Here is a 25,414-nt window from a genome sequence, read left to right on the forward strand (position 1 = left end):
TTTAAGGAGATACCTGGTTGATACCTAGGATGCTGGCAGCAACCCGTGTCAACCAGTAGTGCCAGTCAATTTGAGTGTTCAGTTGACTGAGGTTTATGTTTAATGAATAAAAGTTTTATAATAATAATATCTGTTCTAGGTCACCCTCTTGGTCTTGTGTTGGATACACCAAGGTGCTACTGGGTTGAAGGATTAGCTAGTGACATCACTATTGCCCAGGGGTTGGGGGCGCTTTTCACCAAAGTGGTACCCATCTCCCTACTCAAGGTTGCCTGCTTTCAAACTGCTGGGTTGGCAGGAGCTGGAGCGAATGACTGGAACTTGCTCTGTCACGCGGCAGCACTTGGATCTCGAATGCAGGCTTGCTGGTTGTCAACCCAGCATCCTAACCATGTGAGCCACCACATTCCTGGTTCTAAATTATATTCTATAAAGGGATGAACCATGGCTATTCCCCATCAGGTGAGCTTCAGAGGCACCACAACCAAGTCCTTTACACTGTTCTTTTAAATACTTGTATGAAGCAAATCATGTACGTGCAGTCAAAAGTTAACAACTGGGTAAGTGTTGTTGGAGAACTATGTGTTGAGACCATAGAGAGCCAGGTTGGAATGATCTTCTCAAAAAGAACTTGCTGTAAAAAGAAGTAAGACGTGAGGGCTTCCCTATGAAGCGCTACATGCAACTACGAAATCTTTCAATTACATCAGGGAGGGGTTAGTCAATTTCAGGATTTTGTACTCTGCAAGTCAGTGATAGGCCAGCCTATTTCAGAAATTAAAAGAGAGGAAGTGGCTGGAAAAAAAATCATTACAGTAAGCATACTTTGCAGATGAGCTCAAAGTCTATTGCTAGTGTTTTAAAATCATGAACTGGTATTGCATTGGTTTAGTAGAACTTTGGACATTTCCACTACTTACAAAAATCTTCTGACTTAATTTATAAATCACTTGTTAATCATTTGTGCAACTTTGCTGCATTCATATTATAACAAACTCAGGAGACTAGTTTCTGAAGTAAATGTGGGTGAAATTAATGTGTTCTTTTGTTCACCTTGGCAATTCAGCTTTCTTTTTCTCCTATTCAGATATATGCATTTATTTCTGTTGCTCAGGGAAGTTAGTTTCATTAGCCTTTCTGTTTTTAATTGCCCAAAGAATACGGCAATTAGCTTTCTTTTTTTTAAAAAATGCAACTTTCTCTTGGGGTTGCTCCAAAATGGACATACAATTGAAAAGAGGGACAGGAAAGAATTCTATTTAAAAAAAGGGCAAGTGAAAGGGGTCCCCTCCAGTTTGCCATAAAAGACAGGCCTGTTAATTTAAACTGGCTGCTCCCATTCTCTCTGAATCTACAGATGGCCAGCAAACAGAACAAGCTTTGCAACCCAGGGGGAGCAGCTACACAGCTGGACTCCTTGTAGCACAGCATTGCCTGTATTTCTCAAAAACACAAGGCTATTTATATGCTCTTTGGACTTGTATTGGAAAGGGACATTTCATTTGGCTCATGCCATTGACTGAAAGAGCCACAAAACCCGGAGACACACACACACACACACACACACACACACACACACACACACGGAGCAGTCTTTAGAAAATAAGCTACAGAATGGAATTGTTCTGCTGTTCAAAGTCCTGCCAAGATGGTGTCTGCTGAACGGGTTTCTAGCATCTGTAGGAGGGTTGAGAACTAGGAGAGGCCACCAAAATCAGGAGACAAAAATACTCCTTTCTCCTCTTCCAAAAGCCTAAGAGCATTCTGATAAACCTGTCTTCTGTTAGCACTTTCTCAGATCCTCAACAGGAAAAGGGATACGGTGAGTTGGTAGATTATGTGTATACAGTACATTGAGTAATTATTACCTCAAAAAAAACCACATCTCAAATTGTCCTATCTGTTCTAGGTCAGATCATAGCTTCTGCCATATTAAACTCTGTGTGACTTTGCTGACAGAAATGCACACTCACCTTCAGTATAAGCTGAGCAGCTATGTTGGTTCATTGCTGAAGGCGATTATAACAGAACAATACCTTGTTTTTCATGGGTTCTGTTTGTCAGATGGCATCTGCTGCTGAATACAGACTGAAATTGAAATTCTCCATCCCTAGCATATCACAAGGAGTCACTATATCATTCTAAATTCATACATATCTTGCAGAATTCCAGAGACATATAGTAAACCTGCTCTATCCTACCAAAATATAACCAGAGACTGAGATTTCTTCTTCAATACACATTTTTCAAGTATCTCCACAAAAGTTAGCACTTAATTTTGCTGTGAGAGAAAATTATACTGAAATAACCGCTTGAAGATCTCATTTGAAGCCTATGTTCCTCAATCTTTACATGCAAATTAAAATACAGATTAATACTGTATTATAGGAAATGTAGGAATATTGTAATTAAAAGCACACTTTGTATGCAAACGAACTCATGATATTAATGGATTGTAACGCAGCTTCTCTGACAAGCCATGGTGATAAACAAAATGCTGGTATGTTCTTTATAATGCCATACAGGCTACCTGAGAGACTGCTTGTCCAAAATCATGTCTGCCTGTCCCATGTATTCCAGCAGAATTGGTGGGCTCAAGGTGTCCTCCATTAAATGCTGCCATCTTGTGGGGCCTAGGAAGTGTGTGTGTGTCCCCTTTTTGTGGGGCCCAGCCTCTGAAAATGTTCCAGAAAACTTAGAAAACTTGTCTTTGGATCTGTGTCTGGGGTTAATGTTTGTTATTTTTTAATAGGTCTTATTTTGTTTTGTGGGTTTTGTTATAAGAGCATTTTAGTCCAGGATGCCTGTTGATTTTAATATTTTTAGGTTTTTTTTACCTGTGTGTACCAACCAGCATCCACCAGAGTTGGGCAGCCAATAAATTTAAATGCAAATTTTGGGATATTTATACAAGTACACAGGTCATGTCATTTTCATGCTGATCTCATAACATGCATATTTATTCACCCCACTTGCTCCCTCTAGGGATGTCTATGAAGATGCATAAAATTATAATTTTGCTGAACTTATGAGCCAAATCACCAATGAAACGTTGTTCTGCTTTTAGGTGAACATGTTTGTTGAAGGTTTCCATGATGCCATAGTTCTCTATGTTCTGGCTTTACGGGAAGTTCTGAAGAATGGCTTCACAAAGAAAGATGGAGATAAGATTGTTCATCAGACATGGAACAGGACATACGAAGGTACATCCAGTCACATAAGCCACACTTTTTTATAAACAGTTTTCTTTTATTAAAAGCTGCCACTTTTTATCCTTGTTTCTTCATAGTAGAGATTATGATTCCTGGATTTTGCTGATCAGCACTTCTAGATAATTGAAATGAAAAAAACCAATTGTCTCTGCTAATATTATGAAAGATTTTGTGATTGATTGATTGATATTGTTAGCCATTTTTAAAACAGATGTGTCATGCAAAATCTTGTGCTCGCAGCATAAAGTACAGGACTAGCATAGGAGTTTAAACAATCAGTTCAGGAGCTTCAAGTACCAACAAAGTCACAGGGCTTGAAGAGAGAACAAAAGAGGTCAGACTGAAGTGGTTATCAGAGGAAAAATTCTAGATAACCTTAAGACAACAATCGGTTTCTATGGAAGGAAGTTTCTGTGAGAAGAAAACACTCTGTAGGGTTACACAGATTGAAACCAATCCTTTGAATTGGGCCTGGAAACAACCAAAACCCCAAGAGAGTTAAAATGGAGCCCTTTAAAGAATAAAGCATAAGGATCTCTGAATGCTTAGTTTAAATCAATGTTTTCCAAACTTGGCAACTTGACGATGTGTGGACTTCGTGCTGGCTGGTGAATTCTGGGTGTTGAAGTCCACACAGCGTCAAGTTGCCAGGTTTGAAAAGCACTGGTTTAAATAATCTTCACCCCTCAACCTTCTATCTTTTGTCCCCATTGTTCTGCCTGAAACGCTGTCTCTTGCATTTGATTGTATAGTCTGCAAAAAATAGAGTGGAGAATATTGAATTTAATCACAATATGTAGAGAATTGCATAGACAGTGCAGCTTTTAAATATGGATTGCTTAGCTCCCTATTGTATCCATGTTAATAGCACCAATATAAAATATCAGTAGCAAGCAGCAATATGTCCTTTTTGCAGTTATTTAGCAGCTCTTGACTCCCCTGTTTTTCAGGTTTTTCAACTGTTTTCATGTTTGTTTATTAGCTCGCCTCATTACATTGCTTCCTTTTTTAATTTAGTTTTTTAATCTTAAAAGCTAAAATGTTCAGATGTCCATTGCCTACTTATCTGTTTAGTTGTAGTGTTACGGGTTTTTGTATTAGGTTTTGAAATTTTCATTGTTCATTTGGAAAGTAAGGGTTTCATTTTTTTTTCTTTTCTAGTCTTTGTGCCTGATTATTGAAACAACCACGCTAAGTCCTGCAAGCCTTATAATGTATAAATGTACGCAAAACTTAATGTGGACATCCACATAGAGATAAACTTTATAAAATAAGCAGGACATTCCTGGTAAGACCAGCAGCCCTTGTCAAATTCACCCTTCATTATGTACTGGGCAAAATTACCAAGCTTTTCAGTGGAAGTACTTAAAGAAACGGAAATGTTTCCTTTAGATAAGAACCCAACAATGAGTTCAGAAACTGGAATGGCTTTGAAAAACATCATCAGCCATTTTCTCAGCTGCAGTTACTTTTTCTTTAGGAAGAGAGCATTAAAGGAAATGCTTTAGTAGAAGGGAAATATTAGATTGACAGTAGAATTGCGGTGAAATATCATTTCATCTGGTATGCATTTTGAAATGAACTTCCTATTCCACATTTCCTGGATGAGCAATTATGTAGACTGTGCTCCTCTCAGAATTGGTTAATGGGCTTTTTGGATCCCAAGTTATGCAAAGAAGTATGTATTTCGGGAGAAATGGTCCATGAAAAGGAATTTTCTTTTTTTACACGCAAAGAAGAGCAAAATGTATATACAACTAAGTACATAGAAGTTTGGCATAGAGTAGATTAATCTGTCTGACTTTATCTGGAAGGGAAAAAAATATCCCTTCTAAATCTTTAATTCAATACTCCTCATTCTGGCACCTTCTGGATATGCTTGGAACTACAGTTCTCATAAGGGACGCGGTGGCTCAGTGGATTAGGACGCTGAGCTTGTCGATCGGAAGGTCGGCAGTTTGGCGGGTCGAATCCCAAGTGCCGTGTAGCAGAGTGAGCGCCTGTTACTCGTCCCAGCTTCTGCCAACCTAGCAGTTCGAAAGCACGTAAAAATGCAAGTAGAAAAATAGGGACCACTACGGTGGGAAGGTAACAGCGTTCCGTGTGCCTTTGGCGTCTAGTCATGCCAGCCACATGACCACGGAGACGTCCTCGGACAAGCGCTGGCTCTTCGGGTTTGAAACGGAGATGAGCACCGGCCCCTAGAGTCGGAAACGACTAGCACGCATGTGCGGGGAAACCTTTACCTTTACCTTTTTTTACAGTTCTCATAATCCCCAGCAAGGAATTAAGAGGCATTTTAGTATGATTATATCTGTAAAATATCAGGTTACAAGTCAAGCTCAAAATTTGCATGTGTTTTTTTCTGTAAACAAGTTCAACTAATTCAGTGCCTCACATTACAGAGATGATAGCACACAGCAGGTCCATTGATTTCAGTGAAAATTGCAATAGAAGGACACTTCACTAGCATATACACTACTTTACGAATCAGTTAAGGAGGCAACTAGTGGTACGGTGACTAGTGTAGAAGGTTGTGGGTTATGGAAGAAACAGGGAACTATTTAGTCAAGTTTTCTTGATACTGGTATTTGCTATCTCTTTATCTATTTTTTGACAGAGTTTCTACAAGGAAAAAAGAGGGAAAGAACTATTCCCTATGTTATTTCTATAGATTTTTTTTATGTGCCTTCAAGTCAGTGTTAATTCCTGGTGACTGGCTGGATTAGTCCCTGGGATTTTCTTAGCAAGATTTTTCAGAAGTGTTTTCCCATTGCCTCCGTCCTAGGGCTGAGTGTGTCTGCTGGTTTCGTGTTTAAGATGGGACTAGAATTCCTGGGCCCCTGGTTTCCAGCCTGGTGTATTAAGCATTATCCCAAACTGGCTTTCTAGTTCTACAGAGAGGGATCCTTAAAATTCTTTTGACTTCAAGTAAGCAACAGTGAGCATCCTCTGAGAAATGAGATTTTTCAGAGCAAGGTTTTTCATTGTAAATTAATTTCCAAAGTAATTTTGTTGAGCTGTAATAGAATTTTTTTTAAAAAAAAAAAGTTTGGGAAGACAAAGAATTCCAACATTCAACAAGTACATTTGCTTTCCAATATGACCTCTCTCTGTAAGCTATTCAAAGCCATTTACTTCTTGCTTCTTTTAACCCAGGGCAAGAGTTTTAAAGGCAAGGAAGCCAGTTTCTATTGGGAATGAATAAGACTTGATTTCTTTCATTTCTACTAATAAGCTGAAATAATTTATCCTCTTGAGAAGGAAATGTTACATATTCTAGGAATGTAGACACAATTGCAGTCTCTTGGAATGCCAGCCAGACCCCTGGAAAACTGCTAGGATTCCTTACCATATCAGTCTGTAAAAATTCTGCCCTCTTTATGTTATTTTTTACTTGGAAACATTCAATGTTTTCAATTAATATATATACATATATCTATTCTTCAGGCATTGCAGGGCCAGTATCTATTGATGCCTCTGGAGAAAGATTTGGGGATTTTTCTGTGGTTGCCATGACAGATCCTGAAACTGGATCACAGCAGGTGAGTAAAAGTTTCTAAATCAGCTTTGACCATGTTTATTCCCCTCTGGGTATGTTGAATGACCTAGCATTGGTACCAAGATGTCCAGGCCTGGGAGTTGAAGACTAACACCTCTAGAGTCCATTAATTTCAGGAAAGCTGTTCTAAATTACAAATTTGATTAAAATGTATACTTGTCCTGTTTCATTAAAACTTTGAATGGCATTTAGGTTCTAGAAATTTTAGGTATAACAATAATTTCTCCTACTGAATAGGAATTTGAACTATGCTTCTCCTGGACCAAGTCCAATTCTCTAATCATATCCTAAAAGTGCTTCAGTTTTATATTTGGCAGCTCATAGAAATTGGGTAGGAATTTAGAAAAAAATTAAGGACAGTAATTATGAAACAAAGAAAGATTAAGGGAGTGAATGTAACTTTTATCCAGAACACCAAAATTACAATTAAATTAAGCATAATTCAAACAAAACCACTTGCCTGCAAGCAAGAACTGGTAGAACCACAAAATAGACAAAAAAATAGAAAATGGACGCTAAAGTGCACATTGACCACATTTGGGGTACTTGGCAACTGGCTCATATTTATTTATTTATGTATTAATTTGTATCCTGCCTTTATTATTTTTAAAAATGATTCAAGGCAGTGAGCATACACAATATTCCTTCCTCCTTCTATTTTCCCCACAACAACGCTGGGAGGTGGGTTGGGTTGAGAGAGAGTGATTAGCCCAGTGTCATCCAGCTGGCTTTCATGGCTACGTCAGGATTTGAACTCACAGTCTCCTGGTTTCTAGCTTGGTGCTCTAACCATAAGACTAAATTGGTTCCAGCATCCCACAAACACATGAGTTTCTGGCAAATAAATGCCCATTTGGGAGAATGGATTTAGACTTATAACTGTGTTTTGTTTTACAACTGCCATAAAAACAGTCATAAAATTGGGTGTATGCCTTGACTTAATGACTGTTCCAACTTACAACCGAAATTCCAGTACCAATTGTAATCATGAGTCAAGGGCTACTGATATGAAGAGTTCATATACTGTGACTCACTAGCACCTTAAAAAGATTAGATAGAAGAATAGGTTGGCATAACCACAAGACACATTTTAAAACCTAGACTACCAAACTAACCATAATAATTAGCTATCTGGATATCACAAATATGACCCTAAGGAGTGTTTGAGTATTGGCATTGTGAAATGATAATGACTCCAAGGAGGAATACAAAATCCTAAATCCAAAATAACACAAATATTATATTTTGTAAAAATAGATGCTCCACTTTGATAATACATGATAGAAAATTGAACTAAAACCCATGCATGGCATGTATTTCTCATGCAGTTCCATATTTTGCCATTTGACAGCAAATAATAATAATTTGGGAAGATGAAGAGAAATAGGGAAGGCAATCTGTTCACTTCTCGCTGCTTTGAATTATCCTTGCAGCCTCTTGCAAGTAATGAGCAATCAAGCTATAATTTAAATTACACCATGTTCCTCTCTTTGTTCTCCAAAGGGAAAGATTAGAATCAGTTTACTAAGGTCAGCATTAGGAGAAGCTTCTGAATAGTAAGACTGGTTCAGCACTGCATGCAGTTTGTTTAACAAGGTGGTAAGCACTATTATCCTGCCAATATTATATCAGAAGGTGGAAGGGTATCTGAGAGGAAGTGTTATGCTTGCACGATTCTTTTCAATAGTATTACAGTCAGTTTCTCCTTTCATACCCTTAGTATTTGAGGTTTGCCTAAAGTCAAATGTAGATTCCTGTTTCCTGTTAGTTTACTAAGCAGGCTTTGAAACAAAAAAAATCTGCAATTATAGAGCCTGGCAAATTAGAACAAATCAGTTAACTATTTCCTGTTTTCAACATAATGGGGAAATATTTTCTTTAATCAGAACTGCAATACTGAAGCCAGTATTCTCAGAAAGGGGAAGTCAGTGCATTTCTGGGTTCGTGACACCAGCATCACTACATCCAAACTCAAAAGTCTTAAGAATCTAGAAAAGATGCCATTCTGTTGAGCTTCTATTGGGGAAATAGCCTCCATTAGCAGAGCGGAAGTTATTACTTTCAGGTGATTATAATCTGCTACTCAAGATGGTAAAATTAGGGAAATCATTGTAATGTCACTTTGTTGAACTGCCAGCTCAGTGAATTGGTTTGATTTGGCATGGACGAGCCTATTTGTGCTATTATCTTATTCATATAATCTTTTTGACTGCATTTACGATATTTTGAGGTTTGATGCCATATACGGTACTGAAAATTTATCCTCTGAGCCTCTGAATTAATTAATTGACTGATTAATTAATTAATTTATACTCTGCCCGTCTCGCTGTTTGGGGCAGCTTACAATGTCATAAAAATAGAGATACAAAAGCCATTATAAATCTAAAAACAGATTAAAAATTGCAAAAGATTAAATACAAAGTTAAAGAACATGAGGTTACAGCAGAGTGGTGTTGGTGCCTTCTCTGTCCCTGCACCAACCAACTCCAGGCTACGGCTTCTCCGTCAGGGCCCTACACCAACCAGCAGAGCCAGGCTTTAAGGCTCTTCATAAAGTCCAGAAGGGTGGCGGAAAATTTCACCCCAGGTGACAAAGTATTCTGGAGGGTGGGGGCCATGGCGGAAAAGGCTCTTCTCTAGAGGGGAGGTTTAGGGAAGAAGGCATCTGGCCTGTGTCTCCATTTGAATCTGTAAAGGAAGAAGGCAATAACCATAAAGATTCGAAGTTCCCTTTTTCCCACAAAAGGGATGACACGAAGTAAAATGATGGGGGTCTGACCAAATGGGGTTGAGGGAAGGGGGGTTGAACCGGGAACTCTTTATAAAGTTTCAATCTGTAAAACAATATCAAGTCCTGTCTTGTATTTCCACAACCAAGCATGTCCTAGTAAAAATTCCTTTTGGACTAGAACTGACTCCAAGAGTTTTTTGTTTTCCTAAGACGTGGATTGGGGTGGGTCCTGACAGTGTCCCCAATTGTGTGTTTCTCGGGCAACGGTGATGTCACCAGCTAATCCTTTCAACCCAGAAGTGCCTTGGTGTTTCTGACAGGAGTGCTATGTTATGCTCTTTCTCTTATTGCATGCCAGCCCTACCGGCTGCTCACACTTCCTGATTGAAAGAAATTCCAGATAAGAGTTCTTTCATTGATTCTTCCTCCAGGATTCCGTGGAAAAGTGGGAAGTTAGAAACTGGGGAGAGCAGTGAAAGCCGAGGCCCTAAATTGCTCACTTAATCCAAATCTTGCCCCAAAGATAAGAGAATTTTGCCGCTACTTTGTAAAGTAAGCAAACTGTTTCCACCAAGTTGAATGAGAAAGATTAACAAAACAAATGCATTATAAAATATTAAAATGGAAGATGTCAAAAGAGAAACTATATAAAGGTAATCAAAAGAGACTCTATATAAGGTAATCAAAAGTCCAGAGGTCATCTGAGGCAAGACCAAAGGATTCAGCATCCTGAGCCAAAGAAAAAAATATTGATTTCATTCTCTGCAGATGTTCCTGTTCAGCCCTCCTCTTGGGCAGAAACAATCACTGCAGGGCTAGCAACCATTTGTTAACTTTCCGTTTGCTTGTACAAACATCTCTTTTCAGAGTCTGATTACTTTCCCTTTTCAGTTGGTTGACATCATTTCTTTTACTATGTTTGCCCCAGCTCTGATTTATAATATTCTCCTCTCTTTGATGATGCTGGTGGCGGTGTTTGTTTACTTGGGAGATTCCTTCCCATCGCTCATGAAAACTTTATTTCCTAAGTGGAACTGAGCCAAAGGAACTTCGGTCTTTATCTGATCACTTGGTGTTTACAACAACTTTGGCTTCTTGTAAAATAAAAAAATAACTGGCCAAGATACACGATAGAAAATCCTGACAACTGTACACAAATGTCTCAGATTGTAATGACACCTTGATAGTTCCTCTGTTAGAGCTGCAGGAAGCAGCTTTTATATGTGGATCCACAAACACAGATGGGTTGCAAATGTGATTTATTCCCCAGGTCTGTATAATTTCAGCGACTTGGTTTTGCACCCAACAAATCTTAGGAGTTTTGAACTAGGCTGGAATTGCTGTTGTTGCTGTCATTACTTTTACCGTTGTTAAATTCTTCCAGAAGCTCAATAGACTTTCAGTTTTCTGGGGGGGGGGGTGTCCCTCCTCGGGTTTTAAGATAGAGCAAGAAAATTACATAATTTACTGTCTTCAGTCAGTAAATCTTGGAATCGTTAATGCTCTTTACCAGCCTTCTGATGTAGATGTACAATGAGGATGGAAAGAAAGAAAGAAAGAAAGAAAGAAAGAAAGAAAGAAAGAAAGAAAGAAAGAAAGAAAGAAAGAGAGAGAGAGAGAGAGAGAGAGAGAAAGAAAGAAAGAAAGAAAGAAAGAAAGAAAGAAAGAAAGAAAGAAAGAAAGAAAGAAAGAAAGAAGGAAAGAAAGAAAGAAAGTTACTTTTCTGTCTTTACCTAGCAGGATATTGGTGTGTGGTATAGTTGGTTCACATGGTGTGGTGGGATGGAGGGTTTGTTGTCACTGTGTGTTGGGGGGAGGGAGCACGGGGGGAGGCTCAGCTAATCTCAATGTACACATGTACTTTGACAATAAAGGTTTATTATTATTATTATTAATATATATATATATACAGGTAATTGGAAACTATTATGGAAAACAGGGACGGCTTGAAATATTTCCAAGTGCAAATTACCTCTGGGAACAAAGACTAAAAACAGACGATAGCCGAGGATTGGAACACACGAGCAATGCAGCCTGCAAATCATGTAAGTTAATATACAAGTTTTAGGCCTAACCAAACCAAACTGATAATCTATGCTTTTACCTCTGTATTTTACTAGCAACCTTATTCTGGCCAATATTTAGGTCCTGTCCTGGGTCTTGAAAAAGGACTTACATATTTTCTTTCTCCTACTAAAGGCAAGCAATGTCAACAATGAATCTAAAATAAACATAATTCATAAAAAAGGCTGTGAAGCTAAAGAAAAAAAAACATTTCAACCTCAGCTAAAAACTAAACTTCAAACTAATCTGTACATACAATTATAGATTAAAACTGTAATTCAATCATTCTGCAAGATTTTGTTGTTAACAGATTCCTTTGGTTGATTTCTGTTTATTTTTCAAGCAGGTGGTGTAGGAGAATCAGCAGTTACTGGGATAGTGGTAGGTGCCTTGCTAGGAGCAGGATTGTTGATGGCCTTCTACATTTTCAGGTGAGTTTAATTTAACACCCAGTATCTTTGAATGTCTGTCATTTCTCCTCAGATATTGCAGTCTGGCAGAGAGGCTTCATGAACTGATCCAAACACTGCCAAAAATGCTATGGTAATTAAAAAGAGATTTATTCAAAGTCAGCCTTCCATGCCCTTAGCAGTTGGAAACCAGAAGTGAAATCAATATGGCAGCCAAAGTGCTGGCTGTCACCTTTAAAACCTTTCATGGCTTGGAACCGGGTTATCTGAGGGGACTGTTTTCCCCCAGTTTCTACCTATCCAATTCAATCAGGCAGGTTGGACCAGTGGTGGGATTCAAATCCATGAACAACTGGTTCTCTGTGTGGATGTAGGCCTGGGAGGCCCAGGTCTAGAACGGACTTCCGGAAGTGGCATCCTTGCACTTCCAGCTGGCCGTTCTAGGCCTGGTAGGCTTCCTTCAGGCTTTTCAGGCCTAGAACGTACTTCCGGAAGCGGTGTGCATTCAGCCAGTTCTCCAAATTCAACAAAATTTAGCTACCAGTTCTGCTGAACCGGCTGAATCCCATCACTGGGTTGGACACATGTTGAAGGCCCCATCAGCCAAGAAAAGGCAACTGGAGGGGACCAGGAAGAATGCCTTCACTGACACAGTGCCTGTCCTCTTGAACATTCTCCCTCCAGAAATTAGGATGGCCCAATCCTGTTGGCATTTTAGAAGGTCTTGTGCATGAGCCTCAAATCCTGAGTATAAATGACAGGCTCATTTCCTGTTTATGCTAACATTTGCGGATTATAATAATTCTCTGCTGCTATATGCATTTAATTCTTCTTCTTGTATTGTGATTTCAATTAGATTTTAATCGATTTAATGATTATTTGCTGGCTAGAGTCACTTGCTTGAGATGGATAGACATACAAAGTAAATGAATGAATGAATAAATAAATTTATTTATTTATAAAATTTATTGGCCATCCATCTTACCATAGGATAACTCTGAGTGGTTTACGGTTATCTATAAGCTAAAACATAAAAAGTTAAAATAAAAGATTAAAACCAAAGACACATGAGGAGGGCGGGGGAGGAGTGGGGGGAGGTGGGATCTGTTATTACTCAAATCAACCAGCTACATTGCACTGTTCCCCCAATGCGTCCCCAAGCCAAGCGGCACAGCTGTGTCTTTAGGCCCTTGTGAAAAGATAGGAGCATTGGGGCCAACCTTACATCAGGGGGCATGATGTTCAAGAGGGCAGGAGCAACAGTAGAGAAGGCCCTCCTCCTGGATCCCGCCAGCCGGAATAATCGGGCTGACGGGACCTGCAGCGTGCCTTCTCTGCCGGCACAAGTGGTATGGGCCAGTGTGGTGAGACAGTCCCTCAAGTAACCTGGAAAAGGGCTTTAAAGGTGATCACCTAGGCCAGGGGTATAGGCAACCTCGGCTCTTTTATGACTCATGGACTTCAACTCCCAGAATTCCTGAGTCAGCTATGCTGACTCAGGAATTCTGGGAGTTGAAGTCCATGAGTCATAAAAGAGCCGAGGTTGCACCCAGAAACAGACTGGTAACCAATGCAGCTCACACAGCAGTGGTGTTACAGGGGCCATTCTTGGGGCCTCCAGAACTACCCGTGCTGCTGCACTCTGCACCAGCTGTAGCTTCCAAATGCTCTTCAGGGGTAGCCCCATATAGAGCTCATTACAGTAGTCCAGTCGTGAGATGACTAGGGACTGAACGACTAAGTGCAGGGATCACAACTCCAATCCACATGAAATCTAGGAATTCTACTCCCTTTGTATATGGGGGGGGGGGATATGCTGTAACACAATTCTTAGCCGAAATAGATTTTCCATCAATGTGCAGTTCACACATGCAGAAAAATACTTAAATCATGATTAAGCTTTCTTAAAACAAGTAAGTTTGGCAACAGTATTCTTGTTTAGAATATCTCCTAGCCATGCTTTCTTTCTTTCCAACTTCTCTACTCCCCTACTTTTCATCCCACTGCAGATGATTAGCATTCTGTACCAAGTTAGCAAACAATGTTCTCATTTTTCTTGTTTCATGAGAGTTTGCCATGTAAGGGTTTCTTTTTCTGAAAAGCATTTTTCTGCTTCTGCATACTGCTGACCCTCCTCTATCTTAGTAGACTCATTATGGTGATACAATCATCATTCATCATTTGAGCTTCCTGTAAAAATAATACCAACCACAAGAAGCAGGGTTGCACAATATACTCATGTAATTACAAAATGGACAAACGTTTAAATTTAAGTGGCTCACAGATAGACTTTTATTTATTTATTTTTATTTTTATTCCATTTATATCCCGCCCTTCTCCGAAGACTCAGGGCGGCTTACAAGCTTAGCAGTAGCCTTCATTCTATGTATATGCCTGCTTGTTAGGGCTTTCACACACACCCCAAGCGGCATTATTACAAAGTCAACTTAATTGCCCCCAACAATCTGGGTCCTCATTTTACCTACCTCGGAAGGATGGAAGGCTGAGTCAACCTTGAGCCTGGTGGGATGCGAACCTGCACTAATTGCAGGCAGCTGGTGTTACTTAAGGAGGCATTAGCCCACTGCTCCACCAAGGATGCAGATACAATTTTAATTCTCACTGGATATAAAGAATCCTCTTGTTTTTAGGGTCATTTTGTTTCATATTTGTAACTAAACAAAAAAGCTCATTTGAAATCTTTAAACATGATTTAACTTGTATATGAGACAAAAATGGTGCGGGGCACATCCCTTTAATCTTTTGGCAGTGATACTCTCATTCATGTAACTGATTATGCCAAACCCAGCTGTTCTTCTGTAGTGGGAGTTTTATTTCTTATCTCAAATTCCTGAAGGAATTGTTCTTACTTTCTGCCACCCAGGAAAAAGTACAAAATAACCATTGAAAGAAGAAATCAATTGGAAGAGTACAACATCGGCAAGCACCGACAATTACGAGAAGACTCCATCAGGTCTCACTTTTCTGCTGCATGAAATAGAAAAGAATTGCTCTTGTGGGCATATCTGTAGACAAATGGACAGTACCAAAGACTGCCACAGGGGAACAAAAGTGCGTTAAGGACTCCACCTTTTAAAAGTAGAGTCACTTGTCTTATTTTTTTTTTCAGAAACTCAGGAATGATTTACTAGCCACATTATGCCACATGGCCTTTTTTATCTCATGGAAAGATGAATGATTAAAAGAAAAATACCTGTTTTCTCATGACAAGACATTATTAATACTTTGTGGTTATCTCAAGGCAGATTTGGGGTCTTGATGATGTAAACGTTCCTTCATGATGCCTTGTGAATGTCGGGTGATTCTTTCCTACATCACACACCAGATCCTTAAGTACTTTCATAGACAAAGGGGCAGCTTCACATAGGGAACAAAATAGGTTCTGAATTGAATTGTGGAGACAGGATGGGGGGGAAAGAGTGTGTAGCTAGTACAGTGCAATATAATTTTGGAAAAAGAACAATCATGCATTTCATCAGTGGGACAGAAGAAACTTCACATTGAAGCCAAATGAGGATTTAATACTGAACAGTTTACATCTCACATTAGTTCTGAAATTGTTCCACTGTGATTCCTAGGGATATTCTCTCACTACTCTATTATTAATATAAGAAAGAGAACTATATCCATGGGAAGAGAAAATTCGTCTTCACATAAATTCCACTTTACTCTGAATTTTTATTTTGAGGAAGTTTCCCTGACCACATTATTTCTACATCCAGGGGGAAATGCTTCCTGAGTTCAGATCCATCGTCTTCAGCTCCAGATGTCTGAGGCTGTAGCTCTCTAAATTTTCAGCATGGTTGTTAGGAATTTGACAGTTATAATCATACTTTGAGAGCCAGCATAGGACAATGGTTTAGACATGGCCTAAGATCTGGGAGATTCCAGTTCAAGTCCGTCCCTTGATCTCTTTGAATGACTTTACACAATTTTGTCTCAGTCCACCCTGCCTCATAAAGATTTTGTCATATGGATAAAATTAGAGGAATCAATATTAGATATCACCAAGATCTGACAAATGATAAATTCTTAATCTGTCTAGACAGCGTACGCTATTTTAGAAATTTGGAATAAGGCTAACACAAAAGAGTTTTGGAGAAAAAAGGTGCAGTTTTAGGCCAGCTGTGTACATAAGTTGGGATAAAGTGATGGAATCCTGAAGTTTGGGTTTTCAGGTTTGGAATGCAAATGGCCTTCTGAATATTTTCCTATATAGAAAAAAAGGTTACGGTATTTCAAAATACTTCAGAGAAGATTGTTCTAGCTAATCCTCTCAGTGGTTGATTAGCAGGTGTGAGCTGGATTTCTATGAAGCACTTAAAAATTGAAAGAGTCCAGCAGGTCCTACCATCTGGATGCCTATCTCATACACTTGATGTGTAAATCAGATTTTACAGCTGCAAATGACTCAAATCAAAATCTCTGCCTCTAATCAAAGTGCATGCTGCTCTCCACACAAGTAGTCCTCGACTTACAACCATTCGTTTAGTGACCGTTTGAAATTACAACAGCACTGACTTATTGCCATTTTTCCCATGACTGTTGCAGCATCCCCATGGCTACCCGATCAAAATTCAGATGGTTGGCAACTAGATTTATGGATTTATGATGGCTGCAAATCACCTTTTGTAACCTTCTGACAAGCAGTCAATGGAGAAGTCATATTCACTTAACAACCATATTACTAACTTAATTGTAATGATTCACTTAACAACTGTGGCAAGAAAGATTGTAAATGGGGCAAAAGTCACTTAACAACTGTCTTGCTTGATCATGGAAACGTTGGGCTCAGCTGTGGTCGTAAGTCAAGGATTACCTGTATGGGTATCCTTGATATAAGTGAACATGCAGACACCATTGGAAATTCAGGTGAAATTCTTTGATGGTGCTGGATGGACCTTAAGTCTGTAATTGCCAGTGTTGAAATGTAAACTAATGAGAAGAGGGTCCTTGATGAATGTAAAACAAACTCCACTCCCTACTAGCGCTGAAGATGTTTTCTAGTGTGGGTAAATGTAACGTCTGCAAGAAAACAACCAAGCTCAGACCACTAGTGTCAACCCTGAGCTACAAATATTCTTCTCTACTGGAACTAATGAGATACTTGGCCCCCCACAGTTGTGTACTGTGCAACTGTGAGAATCTCAGTGTCTCCCCCTCCCCAAAGCAACTGGTTTTCAAAACCAGGCTGTTAACAATATGTTCCATTGAAAACTGTGGTACTTACTTATGAGGGGGAAAAAGTGTAGAATTAGGTTGCAATACAGCATCTGCCCTCTACATTTTTTTTGTAGGGTGCAAATGCCCAACTGCCAACTTGGAGCCTTGGGTGCAGCCCAAACTTCGTAAATACCACATGGCAGAATAGTTTTGTATAGCGATGGAAGTCGCAAGTATTTTGTTGTGTAAAAATGATATTCTGGTTTAACATTTTATTTTTAAGTATTCCTATATTTTTCTATTAGAAAACTGGTTATCTATTTGGGATATCTGTTTTGCTTTGGAAAAGATATCTGTTTGGGATGTTTTTTTATGTTGGAAAACCAAATGAAAAGCATATTACAAAAGCTATCTTTTTTCTTTTTAAATCTGAATAATCATGAGCAGAGAACTTAGATTCAATAAAAATTTACTCTTTTATATCATCATGGTCGGAAGCTGATCTTCCCCCTTTTTCCTTCTTTCTGTCAGCAGTAACGACAGGTAAGAACTGAACATTGATGCTCATATTCCCAAGGTCTGGATAGTACAAGAATGGCCAGCTGCAAAACTCTTTTTTACCAGGAACTTTTGAACCCTCAGGCCACACAATGTAATGCCATGAAGCCCAGGAATTAACAACAAATAAACATGTTAATGCATTTTTTTGCCTTTATTTACCAAAAACATACACATAGAAACAATAAATTCTGTTTGTTTGTTTTTTTAAATAAAACTATCGGATTAGTTTTTCTGTCTCCTGCCCTAAAATTTATCTTTATAAACCAAGAAAACTTCCAAACAAACTAGCCAGTTGCACCCAGAGAGGTAGTGTGCATGCTACACACCATTCATAGCCCACACACTAGCAGTGTCTGCCTCCATTATTTTTCCCTGTCTCATGCTGGCAGGAGTCAGATGTATTTCTCTGACTATGTTTCTTTTGCCAGAGGACTCTTCTTTCTTCTATCATGGTTTCTGAACTGAGCATATTGCAGAAGATTTGGAGGCATATTCTAGGCCAGGGGTAGGCAACCTTGGCTCTTTTATGACTCGTGGACTTCAACTTCCAGAATTCCTGAGCCAACATGGCTCAGCTTGGAAACCTCTCCCTCTCCCCTCAGCATGGCTGGCTCAGGAATTCTGGGAGTTGAAGTCCACAAGTCATAAAAGAGCCAAGGTTGCCTACCCCTGTTCTAGGCTGTACCAGATCTAGGTTGCAGAAATCCAGGTGTCCACTAGATGGCAGCAGCAGCAGGCCTCTACCATCTACAGGTTATCTGGATTTTCACAATTTATGGGTGTAGTCCCAGCCTCTACATTCAATCATGCCCATTATAGCCCATAGCCTCACCACTATCTTATACTTTGTGATTATTATGTGCACACAGTCCCCAGCCTTAATCTGGTGCTGCCCATTACAGGGAATCAGGGAACTTTATATTGGCTGGTTTTATTGATTTTCTACCACAGAGACTACTGCTAGATTTCAAAGTGTTTCAAAAGAGATCTTGAATAGAAAAGAAGATCAGGCTTATGTGGGAGTCTCTGTGCTTCAGCTGAACATTGAGGAAATTGTTTTGTCCAGTTGAAATGAAAGTGATCCTAAATATGCATTACATTGTAGTCCAAATAATACATACAATGCTCAGACAGGTATACTGAAACTTTAATTAAGAACTGCATAAGTATCTTAATACTTGCCTGATTCAAGTGAAGAACAGACAGCAAATCATATTTGATGCACGTGTCACTGAACCAGTAGCTTTTGGTGAAAATGGTGGTCAAGTCTTCCCAGTTTCATACAAATTTCCAGAATATCCAGTCATTTTTACTAGTAGATATTGGACAATCCAATTTGATCCAGGTAGGACTCTTACCAAACCTAAGAAAATCCATTTCTGAGGAAACATGCATTGAATTGCAGTATTAAATATATACTATTTTCCCCTTTGGCATTCCTTAGAACCAGCTCTAAGACATGAAATTCAAAGGATTCCTCCCCAAAGTAGTGAATTGGAGTGTTTCTATTCTAAATCAGTACCTAGATACTTTGCCAATGATGTTCAAACCAATACTAAGTTTGAAAGTGATTTAATTATATCATGGCATGCAAAAAGAATTTTTTTAGCTGCATAGTTTTTGAGGTATGCCCAAAGTAACCGTGGTAAAGAAAGAAATACAATTATGCTTTGGAAAAAATTCTTGCATTTAATAATGATAAAATTCAGATATTTATTCCTACTTGTTGAGTTGGATCCCAATATAGTCTGTGGGGCTTTAGATAAATCTAACTGAAGTTCCCCTGATTTCATGGGTCTGTTTTAAATCTGGCTTTATCTAGTCTTGAGATTCAGTCTTCACTAAACACCAACAAGACCGAATGAAAGGCTATGGGATTAGAACAGTTGAAAAAGAAATAATATTCCACAATTACTGAACAGCAATTACACATAAATATTAACCCTTACAATGTTTAACCTGGAATGAGGATGTCATAAGGAGAAGACCTATGGATTTAGCTCTGAAGAACAAAAATAGTAAACAAGTTTTCTGTTAAGAATTCACTGCGGCTTCTTTAGTAAACTGTCGACGTGAGGCTTTCTAAAACAAGTAACTTGGTTTTCTAATACAACATACAATTAATCCTATTTAATTGATACATGCATTTTAGAGCATTATGAACAATGTTTAAAGCTGTTCCTTGCACATTTTACATTAACCATTATAGTTCATGCTCTTCACCAAAGATAAAATTTCTAAACCAGCAGGAAAAATGATACTAGGTTGTATTGTAGGTTTACTAAACAAATGCACACATAATTACACAAAATACCCTCATAATTTTAATATTGCTCAGAGTCATATATTAATCCACAAGTACTTGTACTAGGGGGATTCACAATGCCGGAAAGTGTTACATGAATAAAATGCTTTCTTAGTGTGTTTATTGTGATATTTTTCTTAAAATGCACTTAAGCCTATTTTAAAAAAATGAAATTTTCTTTTTTTAGAAAAGCTGTTCTATTTTTTTTTTAAAAAAACTAAAGATATAGGCATAAAATTATATTAACACACATACAATGTCACATATACAGTACACATAACAATACACAATATTTTTAACCAGAAGTTCTTACTTCATCCTGTAATGTCTCTATGACGTGGAATCCAAGTGCAGTATTAAATATTTATAACTGCTTTTCCTAGACTGATATATCCAGAGACATTGGATTAAAATGGGCATCTTTGTTCATATACCTCTGAAGGAAACCTGTGAAGACTAAACTAGGTAATTACACCATCTGAAGTGTTGTTTTAGTAAATTATAGAGTTCTCAAACATTATTTACTCCAGCACAATTTGAATAGCTAATGAGAGTTATGTCTGAATAAACTCTTGAGGATTATACAATATGCCGGCAAACTCAAAAACTCATCCCAAAAGGAGAAGCAAAGCCTTGCAAACTGGAGCTTTCGGGATCCAGCATATCTTAGTCCAGCGGTCCCCAACCTTTGTGACTTGGTGGCCCAGGGGGGTGGGGAGAAGAGATGGTTCCAAGCAAGTAGAGTTTCACTCGCGCTTGCCTGCTGCTTGCTTGACCCAGAGTTGGGGACACCTGTCTTAGTCTATTGGAGGAAAGCACTATATTGTCACCTCTTCTTCAGTGGAATAAATAGGGAAAGCAGAGAAGATAACACATTTGAAGTGAGGTGTCATCTTTCTTGATAAAGGTTGAAAACAGCTGTTTCTCTAGAAAACCTCAACTTTCTGAGTCAAACCAGAAAGCCTCTTTCAGTTTCTCTAAGTGCAGCTTCACACAGTAGCTTAATCATAAGTTAACAAGTGCAAAAGATTGGTAAGAGCAAGAGTAAATGATAGACTAGGAGCAGCCCTCAAAATGCAATCCACACACTACTTAAACTTCTGTTTATGCTGTCAGTTATGACAAAGGAAGACAAGGAAAGATACAAGGCCAGTCTTAAGCTTTTTACAATCTCACAATACATCAGGTAAGACCAGTTTCAAATCTAAGTGAAATCTATCCTCACAACAGATCTCTCCTGTGCCTTATTCAGTGGTGGGATTCAAATATATGAACAACCAGTCTCTGTGTGGATGCCACTTCCGGAAGTCCATCCTGGGCCTGGGCAACAAAAAATTAGCTACCAGTTCTGCTGAACTGCTGCAAACTGGCTGAATCCCACCACTGGTCTTACTGAATGTTTTCCCAAAGGGAATATGAACTATGAAGAGCTTTTCTTGTTTGTTAAATGAGAAAATAGCTGAGTCATAAAATGGTTTTGATTGTTCGATGGTGCGGATTATGCAATTTATCAAAAAATCTGAAGAAATCAAAACTGGAGATTTCACTTTGCCCTTATTACAATTGTAAAAATATATATGCAGTATAATCTAGAATTGTAATATTGGGGTGGTTAAAAAAAGATGGAAAAAGTAAAGAAGAGCTGCATAGGATATTGTACTGATGTAAGTAGAACTACCATATGTGCATATGATGTGATTTTATTTATTGCCTTTCTGTAGAAACAGAATTTACAACTGTGGATATAAGTTCATTGTTATTTGTTTTTATTTGTTTTACAAGTTGCTCATTTAAAATTTAATTGATGTTTAGTTTTAGTTTAGTTTTATTTAATTTATATACCGCCCTTCTCCCTAGGGACTCAGGGCGGTTCACAGGGCATATAAATTACGATACAAAAGTTAAAATATTATTAAACCAATGCCCAAATAAAAAACAATAATACAATAATAAAAACAACACTTTTAAAAGCCCATATTCCCCCATCAGGCCAGACCAGCTAGTTCGAATAAATGGGTCTTCAGGCCGCGACGGAAGGTTCGGAGGTCTGATGTCATCCGGAGCTCCACCGGCAGTTGATTCCATAGTGCCGGAGCGCCCACAGAGAAGGCCCTCCCCCTGGGGGCCACCAGTCGGCATTCCCTTACCGGAGGCACCCTGAGGAGGCCCTCTCTGTGGGAACGCACAGGGCGGAGGGGAGTTGACGCCGGCAGCAGGTGATCCCTGAGGTAACCAGGACCCATGCCATGTAAGGACTTAAAGATCATAACCAAGACCTTGAACCTCACCCGGAAGACAACTGGCAACCAATGCAGCTCGCGGAGCAAAGGTGTAACATGGGAGTACCGGGAAACTCCCAAGACAACTCTCGCGGCCGCATTCTGTACCAGTTGGAGCCTCCGAGTGGTCTTCAAGGGAAGCCCCATGTAGAGAGCATTACAGTAGTCAAGGCGAGAGGTCACGAGCGCATGAGTGACCGTGCACAGGGCATCCCGGTCCAGATAGGGCCGCAACTGGCGCACCAGGCGAACCTGGGCGAAAGCCCCCCTAGTCACGGCCACTATATGGTCTTCCAGGGTAAGCCGTGAATCTAGGAGGACTCCCAAGTTGCGAGCCCTATCCACGGGGGGTAAGAGCTCACCCCCCATTGAAAGAGATGGAACATTTTGAATGTCCCGGGATGCCGGAATGCACAGCCACTCAGTCTTGTCAGGGTTGAGTTGAAGTCTGTTCCTCCCCATCCAGACCCGAACCGCCTCCAGGCAACGGGACATCACAGCGAGGGCATCACTGGGGTGGTTTGGGGTCGAAAAGAAAAGTTGGGTATCATCAGCATATTGATGATACCCAACTCCAAAACCACGAATGATCTCACCCAGCGGTTTCATGTAGATGTTGAACAGGAGAGGCGAGAGAACCGACCCCTGAGGAACTCCACAAACGAGAGACCTAGGGGCCGATCTCTGCCCCCCTGCCAACACCGACTGCAAGCGTCCCAGGAGATAGGAGGAGAACCACTGAAGAACTGTGCCTCCCACTCCCAATCCCCTGAGACGCCGCAGCAAGATACCATGGTCGATGGTATCGAAAGCCGCCGAGAGGTCTAATAGGACTAGGACAGAGGAATATCCCCTGTCCCGCGCCCTCCAGAGATCATTCACCAGAGCGACCAATGCCGTCTCCGTGCAGTACCCGGGCCTGAAACCCGATTGGTAGGGGTCCAGAAAATCCGCTTCATCCAGGACCAGAGGGAGCTGATGCGCCACCACACTCTCAACAACCTTCGCAAGAAAGCGAAGGTTGGAGACTGGACGAAAGTTGTTCAATACAGCTGGGTCCAAGGCAGGCTTCTTGAGGAGAGGTCTCACCACCGCCTCCTTCAAGACGGTGGAGAAATAACCCTCACTCAAAGAAGCAGATATGACCGCCTGGAGCCAGCCTCGTGTCCTCTCCCTAGCTGCATAAACCAGCCAGGAAGGGCACGGGTCCAACAAACATGTGGAGGAGCTCAGCCTCCCCATAATCCTGTCCACTTCATCAGGGGTCACAGAATCAAACTCTTCCCAGGTAACATTGACAAGACCGCCCGTGTCCTGATCACCTGACTCTGCCCAGTTGGAGTCCAAACCGGTCCGAATCCGAGCGATTTTATCCGACAGATGTTGACTAAATTCCTCGGCACGACCCTGCAAGGGATCCTCCCTCACCTCCTGATTAAGAAGTGAGCGAGTCACCCTAAACAGGGCGGCCGGGCGATTATCTGCAGACGCGATGAGGGTGGAGAAGTAATTACACCTCGCCACCCTCATCGCTGCGAGATAAGACCTAATATAGGTTCTTAACCGCAACCGGTCGGGTTCGGATCGGCTAGACCTCCAACGGCTCTCTAAGCCCCGTTTCCGACGCTTCATCTCCCGGAGCTCCGTGGAGAACCATGGAGCTCGCTGGGATCTGCGCCGGGTCAGGGGCCGCAAGGGTACAACCCGGTCAAGTGCCTCAGTGGCTGCCCTTTCCCAGGCTTCCACTAAGGCATCCGCCGAGCTGTGAACAATGGAGGCAGGTGGGGACCCCAGCGCCGCTTGGAATCTATCTGGATCCATTAGGCGTCTGGGGCGGTACCATCTAATTGGCTCCGTACCCCCACGGCGGGGGGTGGCAAAGCGGAAGACCAGCCGCAGGAGATGATGATCGGTCCATGACGGGCATAATAAATGGAGAGCCCCCACCAAGATCATCCAACCACCGTCTAGATAAAAAAATCAGGTCAAGGGTGTGGCATCCCTCATGAGTTGGTTCAGAAATTACTTGCGTCAGGTCCATGGCCGTCATGGAAGCCATGAACTCCCGAGCTAGCTCAGATGAACCTCCCAGGGATGGTAGATTGAAGTCTCCCAAAACTATAAGTTTGGGAAACTCAACCACCAACCCTGAGAGGATATCGAGCAGCTCAGGCAGGGCTGCCGCTGCGCGACTAGGCGAAATGTACACCAGCAGCAAGCCCAACTGCGCCCCAGAACCAAATCTCACAAAGAGAGACTCACACCCGACTATCTGAGAAACGGTGGTCTCCCGCGGACATAAGGTCTCCCTAATAGTAACCGCCACTCCCCCACCCCTACCATGAGCTCGTGGCCGGTGTAGCACCTGGAAGCCTGGTGGGCAGAGGTCAACCAAAGGGACCCCACCCTCTGGGCCCAACCAAGTCTCCGTGATGTCCACTGACAATTAAATGCATTCATTTTCTTGTAAACATTTCAGGTAGGTCAGATCATCATATTATTTCATTATAACTAAAAGACTTACATTAAAAAGAAAAATTATACATTCACCATTTGATATGATTTCGTGATGTTCACAGAATTCTTCACTATTTTCTGCTATCCAAGAGTCAAGGGATAGTTCCATGAAGTTCATTCATTTTGGGGTTAGATAGATAGATAGATAGATAGATAGAGAGAGAGAGAGAGAGAGAGAGAGAGAGAGAGAGAGATTTGTGTATCTATCTATCTATCTATCTATCTATCTATCTATCTATCTATCTATCTATCTATCTATCTATGGCACGCGGTGGCTCAGTGGGTTAGGACACTGAGCTTGTCAATCAGAAGGTCGTCGGCAGTTTGGTGGGTCGAATCCCGAATGCCGCATAACAGAGTGAGCACCTGTTACTCGTCACAGCTTCTGCCAACCTAGCAGTTCGAAAGCATGTAAAAATGCAAGTAGAAAAATAGGGACCACTACGGTGGGAAGGTAACAGCGTTCTGTGCGCCACATGACCACGGAGATGTCCTTGGACAAGCACTGGCTCTTCGGGTTTGAAATGGAGATGAGCACTGGCCCCTAGAGTTGGAAACGACTAGCACGCATGTGCGGGGGAAACTTTAC

General features: G+C 40.6%; 1 protein-coding gene across 4 annotated transcripts in view; it reads left to right on the top strand.

Annotated features, from left to right (window-relative positions):
* Nucleotides 1-21,831, top strand: part of NPR3 (natriuretic peptide receptor 3) — a 76,724-nt gene extending 54,893 nt beyond the window's left edge. Inside the window, exons 4-9 of one of the 4 annotated variants that reach the window (XR_014491375.1) lie at nucleotides 3,068-3,203; nucleotides 6,663-6,757; nucleotides 11,418-11,550; nucleotides 11,913-12,000; nucleotides 14,864-15,333; nucleotides 17,698-21,831. Coding sequence is in view for 2 of the 4 variants with exons in the window: in XM_083354064.1 (XP_083210190.1) it covers nucleotides 3,068-3,203; nucleotides 6,663-6,757; nucleotides 11,418-11,550; nucleotides 11,913-12,000; nucleotides 14,864-14,953; nucleotides 17,698-17,710 (555 nt within the window). In the remaining 2 variants the exon portion in view is untranslated. The remainder of the gene's footprint in view (nucleotides 1-3,067; nucleotides 3,204-6,662; nucleotides 6,758-11,417; nucleotides 11,551-11,912; nucleotides 12,001-14,863; nucleotides 15,334-17,697) is intronic. The other 3 variants (XR_014491376.1, XM_083354064.1, XM_083354065.1) reach the window with 3 other exon arrangements.
* Nucleotides 21,832-25,414: the final 3,583 nt, after the last annotated feature.

Source organism: Vipera ursinii (genome assembly GCF_947247035.1).
Source record: "Vipera ursinii genome assembly, chromosome: 2".
In the NCBI taxonomy this organism is placed as follows: Eukaryota; Metazoa; Chordata; class Lepidosauria; order Squamata; family Viperidae; genus Vipera; species Vipera ursinii.